We start from the raw sequence: 13,901 nt of genomic DNA, 5'->3' as shown, positions 1-13,901 counted from the left end.
TTGATTGAAATTTCAAGAGACGAAAGAATTGTTGGTAAGACAGAAAGAACACAAACTATCTGAAGGTTAAATTCCTGACGTCAAACGAGGAGGAGAGAAATGATTGAAAATTATTCAAAGAATGGTTGATTTTAAAAAGTTCAAAGTTGGTTCAAACATCGAAGACATTAATAAATGTATTAATTCAGACATCATCTTTTACAAAGTTCAACACTCAAAAGCTTTATAATGTTAAAGGCTGTTGATTCTAAATTATGGTATCAAACTCCTCTCAGCTTGACATTTCAAGTATATTATGAACTTTTGACATCTAAGGACTTTAAGTTTGATATAAATGACTGATTTTAAGAATAAGTTTAAAGGTTATTTTTAACATATAAGCCTAAGATTCAAGGATGATCGATTTGTATGTGCATTTTGACAGAAGTATTTAATTTAAATAAGTTTAAGGCAATGTGGATTATGTACTTTCGATTTCAAATAAAACTACTGTCCGTGGTATTTTGACACTTTCAAACTTAAATTGCAAATGTGGAATCACAAAAAAATTAATATTGTCAAAATTATCATACCTAATTAAATTTTAATTATTTTTTAACTAGAGTAACCCCAAATGCATGGTGGAGAATATTAATTACTCGAGTCTCTATTGAGTAATTTAGAACCAGTCGAAATTCTAAAATAAGATTAGAATGAGAATAAATAGAGTCAGCTTCAGACACCTAAAAGATGCCATAGATCACATTTTATCTGTATGGTCAGCGAAGGACATAAGGAAGGAAGTTAGAATGAACTAAATATCTGGGAATCTCAAAACTTATAACATTAGTTATATGAAAACACAGAATTTATTGTCTAAAGCGTACAATTTTGGTAAATAACGAAGTGACATAAATAAAATAGAAAGACAGACAAAAACACAAATAATAATCAACTAAATTGTAATATTAATTAATTGACATTTAATTAATGTAAATCTGCAAGCCATTAATTATCCTTTCCTGATTTGGAGTAGGCCGTAATGAACTGACACTTAATTATTGACCATTACAAATAATAAATTCAATTTGAAGATCATTAAAGGTCGAAATCAAATAAGTGTCCGAATCCCGAGCGGTATAAGACTTGAGTCTGTAAGTCGCGGTCAGGAGCGTACTCTAAAATTACTTGAGGAAGAGGTTTTGGATTTTTTTATATGAAACGCCAATATTTAGGGCAATTCTTGGATTTTTTAACGTGCAACCTAGCAAATTGCAGAACTTGACCCCAAAAACTAGTGGTCATGAATACATTTTGTAACACTAAATGGCGGCCGTTAAGCTTCCAACACAAAACCTCAGTGACAGAGCTCATTTGTGTCACTCGGGGAAGGAACTCAAAGTAAGGCCACAAAAGATCAATTTAAAGTTTTTTTGCGAGTCTCAACATCATTTTAATTTCATCTCAACATTGAAATGTGCTTAAAATGCCTTAATAAATTTGCATACTGTTATTTTATACCTAGTTCTGTATCCATTTGCCAAAACTAAATTTCCTTAATGCGTCATCGCAAATCAATAATTTGCAACAATCAAGCCTTGTGAAATGTTTATAAATAGTCTGCACATTAATAATCACTTGAAAATTGACGTATTCGACGAAAAGAAGGAATCTTCATCGGCTCATGACGTTGATGACTTTTCTGCCAATTCACGGTGATTCTCTTGTATTCTTTTCATTGTTCGTTAAGCACACATTGACAGAATCTGTTAAGGAGCACATACAAGTAAAATACAAGTGTTTGCTGCTGTTGTAAATTATTATTTTGATCAAGAACTATTTACTTTAAGCTTATTTTCAACTTCAAGAACATGCATATCGGATATTGAAAGACCTAAAGTCCAATTTAATTGTTTGCCAGAATGTAATTAGCATTTACTAAATACGACAATCGCAATTAATGTCTTTTATTTAGTTTTTTTTTCTTCGTTTCGCTAAAATTATTTTAATAAATGCTTAAATCTGGACAAGAGCTTTTCTGCTTAAAGTACTTATTCCGGGTCGCACATTACAAATGTTAGTTAAATTGTTTGTCATCCGGTATGTGTGGAAGTGTTTACAGAAGTGGTGGGTAACTTGTAGGCCGTGGCACACTTGTGCGATGCCATCGAATTTCGGAAATGCCATGAGCTGCATGCCGTGCGTTTGAGGAATGCTGCTAATAACTCTAAAATTACTGTGAGAGCAACGATGCAAAAGTGCTGGGAATTAGAAACTGGTAGAAGTGATCTAAAGACAGATCCAGCTTTCAACGAACTCTAAATGCGGCAACGGGCCTTCGTGAATCTTCGCCAAGGAAGTAAAGTAAGGAAATAAGTGTACTGCTTAGATGTCCCGCGAAAAACAACAGGTTGCCTCCCACTGCTATACATAGCCGGTAAACTATCATGATGTTTTGATTCTTTTAGACTTTCGCACTTACGTCAGTTTTGTGCTCACCATATTAAAATGAGACTAAACGTGATAAAAATAATTCTGATGTATGACAAGTCGACTAGTGGGAAAATTTATTGCAAGATTTAGTGGTATTTCCAAACTGTTGCATTAATAAATCACACCCTGAAGACAAGGAAATGTGTTTTTGTTTAATTTAGAAGAATTCATGTCCGCGATTGATTTCCTTGGTTATTTGACATTTTGATACAAAAGGTAATTGATGACAATCTAGTCGAATCTAGAATCTTCTTGCCAAAATGAAGAATTCTCTGTCATGAAGCATTAAGCTCTATAAGAAGATGCTCGGTGGCAAAGCCTTCTTAATTAGTGTCACTCGGGTTACACATGTTTTTAAAGAGATTCTTGAATTTTCAAGTATGAATGAACAAATAAGTTAAAAATGTCGATTCAATGTTATTGCAAAAATAACTTAAGTAATTGTGACTTATTAACTTATTACGTTATAATATGTAATTGAAATTTGCATTTTTAAAATATTTATTATGTGCATTAATAGACCTGTCGATTTCTTTTTTTGCATTTTTTGGTCAATTCCTTTCCATAAATTGGAAAATCTATAACCTGAAATGTCTCGCCATTAAGATTAATTATGAAAAAATAGCCTGAGACTTAAATTCTTGAAAAGAAAATTGATGAATAGATAAGACTATGTCAAAAATTTCTAAAATTTTAAATTATTCTTGTTTGTGTTCCCATTAATAATCGATTAATTTTGTCAAATTTTTAGCAAATTGTTTCAGGTAGTTGACTTTTCAGGGGGAAATCGATTAGTGAAATTTTGGTAATAATCACGTATTTTTACGTTTTCTTAAGAATTTGTTGTCAAAATATACTTTCCATCGGATGATTTAATTAGTTTGTACATATATACTAATTAAGGGGGAGACTATCGAATTTACAAATGATCCAAAAATTGTAATAATTAAGAATTTAAGACATAACAATAATCACGATATTAATTAGGTCAAATACAGAAATGTAAAGTCAAAAGTACTGAAAAAGTCATTAACATCGCCTATAGCATGATTCCAAATTTAATTAAAAATGAATGTAAGCTTTCACCACCTTCACTTTGGTCTGAAGATTTCGGACCAATTACACTTAAACAGAGTAATCCATTTTATCATTCCATGGACATTCAATACTTTTATTTCATATTAAGCTTTAAATTCGTTTTCATAATTGTTGATGTTGGGTCAGTGGGATCAATTTTGGTAAATCGATTAAGAGAAAGGTACACTAACAGGAATATCTTACAAATATCTTATTGATTGAAACTTATGGAGATTCGCCTATTGAATTCCAGTGTACAAACTTGGAGCACATCATACACTTATAAGTCTTATAACAATTGTTATGTTGAAAAGCCATCTAAAGCAAGTAATGGATTAAAAATTGGTCTATTCTTCCAAAATGGAATTATCTTACGCAGAACAAGTAAAATTGATGCAATGCTTTTCGTTCGAAGATATAAAGCAGACTTTAACGAATGGAAAATTACTGGATAGAAATTTGATGATGTTCTGTCGTATTTCAAAAAGTCTGATGGAAATAATGGACCATTAAGTGTTAAAAATTACGCTGATTTGATAATTAATTCGGGTTTGGATATAAACAGCTATCTAAATGATTCCAATCAATCCTGTCATCTGAAAAAAAATCGATCGCCTGGTGTGGTGGAAAGTCCCAGAATTTCATTAATGATTTCTGAGATTGTCAGAAATGAAGATTAATTATGTGACGAATTAAACAAGTGTCAGACCTATCAGTTAGATATAAACTTCAAGATAATGTCAGAACAAACTTGCACTTAAATTTCCCACATTTTCAACTCCTGTCGATAAAATCACTAATTCATTTGATACAATGTATTCTCATTCATCCATGAAATCTGGAAAAAAAGCTGCCATTGGATGTATCAGTCTCTTAAACTGAATATCTGTGTTTACATGTGTTTGCCAAAACAAATGTTTTGATTCGTTCTGAATAGGCGATGACGTCGGGAAACAATTAAGGTAAATGATCATTTTGGAGCTAATAATTTTTATTGGCCATCATCCTTTTAAAGACCAAGTTGAGAGGAACAATAAAGAATTATAATTCAATAATTAGTCTTAATATGTTCGATGATGATGATGACTTAGTCACATTGTTGAAAGGTGCTTAAGAGTATGTGTAGAAATTTATTGAATAAAAGTTTTGGAATAACAGAATCACGTGTCAAATTTCCTGAATGTAAGGCATGTGATTCTGATTCTAAGAATCAATGGTAATCTACATTCAGCACATGTCAACGACATTTAGTCATCCAATTTGTCCCAGCAAAAATAATTGGGAAAATAATCAATTTCAACGACTGATGTCATCCCGATCAATCTTAATGTTAAAGGTATTAACGGACATCGTGTGATTGACGCAAATGTTATGCCAATTCTAATTCGAGGTCATACAAATGCTCCAGCAAATAATAATTGCAGAAAAAGGTGCTGATTTAATAAAAAAAAGTGAATATCCAAGTGGTCTGCATTAAATTGAAATTACAAATATTTTTTGAGTTTATGAAGCAATTGGAAAATTTTCAAGTTCACGGTCTATTTAACAAGAAGTTATGTGAATGTTTGCCTTAAAGCTTAATGCTTTATAAATTTCAATTGCGTCCATGCATTTAAAAGTCATTTGTGGATTGCTATCTTAATGGACGAGAACTTTCGGGAATTAATAGTTTTAAAGGATTAAAAAGCACATTTTGTGCTAAATTTCCTTAAATATCAGAAGAACTTGTTATATCAATAAACTTTGGACTTAAGGAAGGCAGCATCGAGAGATAACTTATATAATTTATTTTGATTCTTTTAACTAATTCCTCAAAAGTATTTGGGTCATAAAGTTGTATTGATGTGCCAAAAAATACATCCACAAAATTATTTGCGAACGGGAATCACCGAACATCAGGCATATTAAGTTTCAATCCAAACTTTCTATCTAAACGTCGTTATCTGTCCATTAATTCAATTTGATCACAAAAATAGGACAAACCTTCTTATTTCATTCTGAAAAGGAGTCATTGACCTAGTTTTTATGTTTGCTCAACAATACGGTACTCTCTTCTTTTAAACTTGTTGTGTTTGTGTCCACAGAACTGCACGTAAATTATTGGGTGTCCATTTATTAAAAATATTTAAAATATTTGGTGTCAAATGAGATAGAGGAAATGTTGGACATAAAGTTATGTAATTCCTTAATATTATTCTAATGTATCTGATACGCAAGTCAAATTTTGGGGATATCCAAATCTCGAATATTTTTTCCATACATGACAAGTCTCGACTGGACACCCTAAAACATTGACCAACATAAGAACTTGTTTGAAAAGTTTAAAACTCTTTCCCCAAAAAAGGAGTATTTAAGTACCGAGATTTTAAAGAGGAATATTCAGTTCCTGATATCGTGTGATTCTTTAAAATTGCTTGATAAAAAGAAGGTGTTTAAAGTGAAATGCTAATAAAATTAACATTTTTGGTGATTGTGCTTAATATATTACAAAATACAGCTGAAATTGTGAATGAATATGACAACGATGAACTCAATAAGCTGGATGAGACGTCATTTGTCGACTTTGGTCCTTCGTTGTCTAAAAGCGGTATGCATTTAACAATCGTGATGACTTTAAATTGATCATATTTCATTCTTATGATTCAGGTCGCATCCAACACGAATGTTTATTGAGAAGCACGGGATCAACTAACAATATAATCAATGGAATGTATCAAAATTTAGTCAGAAACGAATGTGCACTTTCATCACCTTCATTGTGGCCTGCAGATATTGGACCAGCCGTTTTTAAACAAAGTAAAGCATTTTACGACTTTTTTTTTCATATCCATACAATTTTTTTTATTGAGTATTGAATTCCCACATCGCTTTGTTAACAATTTAAAGCACAACGTCTAGATAATTTTGATTTCATAATCGTCGGAGCTGGCTCGGCGGGATCAATTTTAGCGAATCGATTGAGTGAGAGAAGCGATTGGAATGTCTTACTCATAGAAGCTGGCGGTGATCCACCAATGGAAAGTCAGGTGAACATTTTTGATTATTTTTTCAATCCCTGTCTTATGTCGAAATTAGATTCCGTATTTCTTTTCTACTACTTGGAACACATCCGTTTCTTATAGCTATTTTGGTACGAAAACATCAAAAGCAAGCAATGGATACAAGCATGGACCTTATTATCCTACTGGAAAGATGCTTGGCGGCACGAGTTCAGTTAATGCAATGCTTTACGTGCGTGGAGTTCCGGAAGATTATAACAATTGGAACTTAACTGGTTGGACTTTTAATGACGTTCTTCCTTACTTCAAAAAATCTGAAGGAAATAAAGTTTTTTCGTCTGGCAAATATCATAACATTAATGGTCCGTTAAGTGTTGAGAATTACGGTTCAACAGATCCAATTAGTTCTGGTATATATGAAGGAATTAAAGAACTTGGATATAAAAAGTTAGATGATTACCATCAAGATGAACAAATTGGATTTATAAACTCACAAGGCACACTTATTAATGCAGAACGATGTTCAACTGCAAGGGCATTTTTATCAACCGTCAGAGATCGCCCAAACTTAAAAGTATTGAAGTATGCTCGAGTAACTCGTTTGATCATCAACAATTCCAAAGTTGAGGGAGTGAAGTTCCTGTTGAAAGGAAGAAGCATGGATGCATTCGCGCGCAAGGAAGTCATTTTATCAGCCGGATCATTCGAAAGTCCGAAGATTTTAATGCTTTCAGGAATTGGCAGGAAGGAAGACCTAGCACCTTCTAGAATTAATCAAGTTGTAGATTTACCTGTTGGATATAATCTTCAAGAACATCTGATAACATTTCAATACTTTAATTATCTAAAATCATCATCATCAACTGATGAAATTACCAATTATTTCAATGCAATGAATTCCTATTTAACTCAAAGGTCTGGAATATACACAGGTATTGGATGTTCAAATGTGTTAGGTTTTATAAACGTCAATGATAAAAAGTCCAAAATTCCAAATATTGAGTACATCCACATGTGTTTTTCAAAACAAATGATTGGATTCAAAGAATTCATACAAAATCTTGGCTACAATGATCACGTAATGAATCAACTGATCAAAGCAAATGAAATAGCACCATTATTTTTCACATTGTCAGTCCTTCTTATGCCTAAATCACGTGGAACAATAAAACTACGTAGCAGAAGCATCTATGATAATCCTATAATTAATCTTAATTTCTTCGACGATGATGACGACTTAGTTACGATGGTGAAGAGTATTAGAGAGTATCGAAAATTACTTAATACCACGAGCTTTAAGAAACATGAAATAACAGAAACACGTGTAAAGTTTCCCGAATGTGACGTATTTCCATTTGATTCAGACAATTATTGGAGATGCTACCTTAAATATATGTCGTCGGCAATTTATCATCCTGTTGGCACCTGCAAAATGGGAAAGGAGTCTGATCCAACGACTGTTGTGACACCAAATCTCAAAGTTAAAGGGATTAGTGGACTTCGAGTTATAGACGCAAGTATTATGCCGACCAATATACGAGGCCATACAAATGCTCCAACAATGATGATTGCAGAAAAAGGCGCTGACATAATAAAAAGTGAATATTCAAAAAATTAACAATAATTAATGTATTGTAGTTGAAAAAGTTTAAAGATTAAAAATATGGAATCAAAATAGCCTTTTTCAAGTTCATAATCCATTTAACGTAAAAAAATGTGTGAATTTTGCAAGGAAACCTTGATAAATTTTTTGCTACATAAAATCTTATTGCTTACATACATTGCAAAATAATGTTTATGATGATCTGCGTTTTTGATGTTTTTCTGTTGGTGCTCATTCATTGGATTGTTCGTGAATGACGTCGATTTCATATTAGGGTTTTCAGGTGCCTTCCTGTTAGATTGAACTAGATTGTGATCCGTGCCATCCCTTAGATGACGCTTAAAACTAGTTCTATTGCTGCTTCTGCTTCAGCTCATCATGTTAGCAGCCACTCCTTGTTCCCCAAACCGTTTGACACCATAAGTCATCAACCCCATATAATGATGGCTAAATTTCAACAACAAAAAACTCTTGACAGTAATTTCTTCGAAAATCCGGCATCGATAAGAGTTTTCTTCTTTACAGTCAGTCATTCTCATCACTTGCACACGTCCAAAATCTATGATTTATATTCGATGATGTTTGACATTCTTAAAGAGACTTCTTACTGCTTTTAACCAGAGATGAAGTAGAAAGCTATTAATATAAATTATACAGAATGACTTGAAAAATCTCATCAGGTGGGATTCACCAAAAAATGTGCCAAACACGTCAAACCGTAATTAAATAGCAAAAAAATTTGGTCCAACATGACCTTGTCTAGTTTCCTGAATTTGAATCTCTAAATGACACTCAAAGTTGAGAACTATTAGAAGGATTTCACCATAGTTCTTCCGGTTGAGTATCTTAAATATCACAGGAAGTTTTCCTATCCAATTGGCTAGTTTAGTAGCAAATTACACATGCAATGTGCTCACATTAACTCATCGAATTATTTTGATCATAAATACTTGAAAAAAGATAGGAAATCATTAAGTACGAAGAAGCTTCGTTGAATTGATTAATATACAAGGTGAAATCAATGTTGAATTAGATTTTGCAACTTTTTTTTTCTGCGAAGATTGCATACAAAACTTGGAATATGCTGGAATTATTTGCGAAAAATATTATTTCCAAATAATGTTTGGAAATTGCACTTTTTTTTACATTTTAATTATTTGAATTAATTATGTTACTTCTTTCGATCTGAATCTAGACGTTTCCACTAAGTAAGGTGTAGCCATGTAGGTCAGCTAATCATTTTGATTGCAATGCGTACAACATGTTATCATTTCTAATAGCTGGTTGAGCGTAAACTAGAGTATAATTCAAGTTCAAGACCATATTAACTCATTTGAACTAACTTGGAACTAACAATTCTAGTCCGGATTATGAAAACAACAACAGATATTGGGGCTGTTCACTTATTACGTAATTTGACTTTTTGAACCACATCTTCCCCTCTTTGAACAAAATCTCTATGAAAAATGCTTTAGTTCCAACAAAATCTCAACCTGACTCAACCAATCACTTAAGAGCTCCATCGTCCTAATTGCGTTACTTAACAAGTGAACGACCCCATACATTTACGTCATTTTCAGATAACCCTCAAAATTACAAACCAGAAATAAAGATTCTTAAAGTTAACAGCCCATGATTTTTACCTTAAATATCTATCAATTAAGCCATTGAAATATATCCATTACTATTAGACAATGTAAGCATAATGATAATGAGCTAATTGATTTTTATGCTACTTAACTCTTGTCCATTTTGTTGTCGAAATGAAATCATTTTTCAGAATTGACCGGTAAGGCATAATTTTTGTGTATGTATGGCATAAGATATCTCAACAATGAGATTAATGGACTTTACACTCTAATGTTATTACAAAAGGAAGTCAAAAGTTAATTCGTAACTTTATTAAAGTTGAGTAAATCTAAGCAATAATTTGACAACTCAATTAAAGCTCATTTTATTAACAAATTATCACCCATGAGCACATGCAAAATGGTCATTAATACAAAGTATGGGCATTTAAACGTCATAATATTTATAAAAATGAAGAGTTATAAATGATTGATGCAAGTAATATTCCGAAAATAATCATTAAAGGTCATATGAATGTTGTGGCAGCGGTGATTTTATGGAAGGGCAATGACTTCATAAAAATTAATAGCAAGTACTTTATGATTTGAAGTTTATGATGTGATTAGGTATATTAGGAAACTTTGGAGCAACAAGGTAGAAGTAGAAAATGTAGACAAAACGATGCAGGACTTGTGAGGTTGGTACATGGCGGAGTTAAGCTAAGAATGGCATTAAGCCACTTATTTTGCACGTTCACCACATTTAGAAGACTTGTCAGCGAAAGGACCAGTTTCAGGTGGCATCTGAAGGTTGCCTTGTATCACAATTGATCTGGACGGACAGCTATGTTAGTAAGTCAGTAATGCAGGACTTGTGGCTTACTTAAAACAATTTAATTGAGGTTAATTCCATCCTTAAAATTGTCACAATTGGAGAAACTGCATGTCAATCAATACTCAATACCTCAAAAAAGTAGGATAATATGACATATTCTTTAATTGATGTCCACTTTATCACAATGACTAAAAATGAGGACTTCCATTATGAATGTGAAATTTTATGGATTTCTTAAGTCGAGCTTTTAAATAAAAATATTTGTTTTTAATATATTACAGGTGTTAAAATCGCAAAAATTTTTAATTACTCAAAAAGAGCCGTGATTTTTAACTGTGAAAATGTCATTCAACTTTTGAAATGTAAATCCATCTTTTTGGTTGTTTGCCCGAGCAACACAATGCGGCAAACCGCCGTAAAAATTGCTCGAAATTCGCTTTTAAGGTGCTGTCAGAGCAACCGTGTTTTGCCGTTAATACGTCACAACGGTACTCTAGCGAACACAGTGTGCTGTTTGGGTTAGCAGCGATTCCAAAAGAATTAGAAAACAGTAGCACAGACTACAAGTTCAAGGATCTATCAAGTTCATTCGAAAGCATTCACAATCTGAATTATAAAAGCGTTAAAGATGCTTAAAACAGCCCTGAACTGCCGAAGACTTCCAATTATTTTATTAACGCCCTAAAATTAACAGCGCGATCAATCAAAGTTCACAATTTTTTATTTACAAAAGGTTATGACTACGTCCATACGTATGTAAATGTATTAATAAATGAGAATCGTCATGGAATTATTAAACAAGTCTCATTAATTTCCATAATTTTTTAAGCCAAGTACGATACTCAGCCACAATATATGTAAAAAAAAAATCAAAAATTCAAATACCTTATGACGCAATATTATTCTATTATAACAGACATTATTGCGAATTATAGCTATACACGTGTTGGACGATGTGAAAACACTTCATAGTGATGCTTAACATTTTCCAAGGTACTTTCCAAAATTATAATTTGATAAATCAACAAATTATTTGAATCTGCGAAATTCCAAATAATCTGCTATTAATTTAGTGCTTGACTGTTAATTTGTCAGTCGACTATTTTTACAAATTTCTCTTAACGACGGAACTCGTACCATTATTTCAAGTTCACAATGGTAATAATTGCTTTTCAAATAAAATTTTCGGAAATTTCAGGCTGGAGGGCGCTGCTTTATTTCCTCTGTTTATTTACTTAACCGAATAACCTTGAAGATAAAGAGTTAATATTTATTTAAATTGTAGCATGTGATGTATATCTTTGGAGATGGAAGGTAGACACCCTGACGAATTCGATTAAAATGGTATTTTAATTTTTATATCTTGATCTGGAATTTTAGATCGACTGAATTGCTGAGAATTTTGTGTTGATCATTCCCGATTAGCTAAATAGACGCCAGTCTGGCATGACCTTGACTTCGTGTCAGATTCGATTTGAGTTTTGCATCCTGGCAGAGTTACGCGTGTCTTGTGCCAGGAAAGTCCAACTAGAGGGTTACTCTAAACGAGTGGTATTATTGAACCACCACACTAAGACTGCTTAGTCTTATGACTAACAGGAACTCACAACTCGACGAAAAGATCATGTTATAGGATAGAACTATCTTAACACATGATTTTTTTCAGACAGATTTCCCAGCATTCAGTTCAAAATTATTTGCATATGCATATTCTTTAAAACTGCTGGGCTGTAGTCAAAGATGAACTATAAGATCATCTAAAATGCAGTTCTGGGATTTTAGCCGAACCCTAGAATATTCAAAGTCGAAAAAATATCCAACTTTAGTGAAAAATTTCCCACAAGAATTAAATTTTCGACTTAAAGCTGATGTCACTGGACTCAAACTGTCCCATAGAATGCAACATGACAAATTAATTCCCAGATTTAAAACAAAAGTCATAAATTATTTTATCAACTGCTTATTAATTTCTTAAGTGATTCAATAAAACAGATTCAAAAGTAGGATAACCCCAATTGATTCATCATCATTATTGCTTCAATCTGTAAATTCCTGACTATCCCAACTCACACAGGTCACTCAACCTTATTAAAAGTTTAAGAATATCCCAGTCACAAATATCTTTATGATTGTGTGGAATCAATATGACCAAAAAAGTAAGAATTTTTGCTAGGCATGAAGAGGCAATTCACAAAATGATAGACAAAACTGGTTCAAGATTTATTCAAACAATCGGCTGATGTTTAAACACGTGCTTATTGAAAATATATGTCCAAAAAAAGGAAAAAAGAAATCAATGAAAGAATCAAGATTTTTTTATGATTTTACTGATGCATACCAATGGTCGTATTTTGATTATATTATTAATTGCTAAGCGCTGTAGATTCCGCTATATTTCTGGTTTATATTTTTGCAAATTTATTTTATTTGCATGACTTTGCTAAAAAATACCAAAGTTATTCTGACCAAAAAAAGATCCACTTTTGGGGTAATTCTAAAATTTCATATACCATAAGTCACATCCACTAGAAATTCCAATTTTGGTAATGGAAAATTTCCAAAACTTACTCAACTGCACATCCAGATCTCAATTAACTTTTAACATTTTAGAATCATATCCAATTGGATTTATACATATTTAAGGAACCAAAAAAAAAAGAGAAATAAGAGTCAATGTCATCAACAATATTGCGAATGTTGTCAACCACCATTCACGCAAAAACTTATGTATATGCGTTCGATATCATGATAATTATTATTTACTAATGAATTTACTCATTTATGTCAATAATATTTTTTGAGAGATGAAGCTGTGCTGCGTGAATTGGTCAATATGAGCATCGGATAACAACTTTAATCTTTTTTTGTCTGTGAATGTAGATGTTGCTCACATATTCAATTATTTTGCATCGCAATTTTGTGTTGGCCTTAAAAAGTTTTCCCTCAACATAAACCTGTATTGTCTGTGCTGTCTGTCAAAAGATGCACGAACGAGACGAGAGCAGCAAGAAAAAAAAAATCAAGGAAATTCGAAATAAAAGTTGTCTTACACACAGGGATATGCTAGTATGTCAATCGATTGTGCATTGAAGAACTGAACCAGCCCGACAAAAAAAAACCAGAAGATCCGCTTTTAAAAGCTATGTGTGAGCTATCGTCCCCCTTTGTACATATGTGAATTTATTTTTTTTTTATGACAGTGGACACACAAAAAAATTAAATATGTCTGTATGTCTTAACACACCAAAAAAAAAAAATAACTTCGACTTCATATACAACCAGTGTTGAAGAAAACGTCGAAAAGAACTCTCGCACTTGTGCACGTGCTCCGTAAATATAGTTTTTCA

The 13,901-nt window shown here is 32.3% G+C and overlaps 1 protein-coding gene across 1 annotated transcript; it reads left to right on the top strand.

Moving 5' to 3' along the window:
• The first annotated feature begins 5,263 nt into the window (after positions 1-5,263).
• LOC139098476 (glucose dehydrogenase [FAD, quinone]-like) lies at positions 5,264-8,225 on the top strand. Its single transcript, XM_070650699.1, has 4 exons — positions 5,264-6,136; positions 6,196-6,345; positions 6,436-6,575; positions 6,625-8,225. Exons 1-4 carry the CDS (start codon positions 5,992-5,994, stop codon positions 8,164-8,166), a joined length of 1,977 nt encoding a protein of 658 aa, XP_070506800.1. The 5' UTR covers positions 5,264-5,991; the 3' UTR covers positions 8,167-8,225.
• Positions 8,226-13,901: the final 5,676 nt, after the last annotated feature.

The sequence above is a fragment of the Chironomus tepperi genome, unplaced genomic scaffold (assembly GCF_022539635.2).
Source record: "Chironomus tepperi strain 1889 unplaced genomic scaffold, CSIRO-AGI_Ctep_v1 contig_445, whole genome shotgun sequence".
NCBI classification, from domain to species: Eukaryota; Metazoa; Arthropoda; class Insecta; order Diptera; family Chironomidae; genus Chironomus; species Chironomus tepperi.
Note: the sequence above shows the minus strand (reverse complement) of the source record. Positions and strands in the feature narration are given on the sequence as shown.

Coding starts and splice junctions, on each gene's coding strand:
- LOC139098476 (XM_070650699.1), top strand. CDS start 5,992: ATGCTAATAAAATTAACATTTTTGGTGATTGTGCTTAATATATTACAA. Junction 6,346..6,435: donor ACCAGCCGTTTTTAAACAAA/GTAAAGCATTTT, acceptor AACAATTTAAAG/CACAACGTCTAGATAATTTT. Junction 6,576..6,624: donor ATCCACCAATGGAAAGTCAG/GTGAACATTTTT, acceptor TGTCGAAATTAG/ATTCCGTATTTCTTTTCTAC.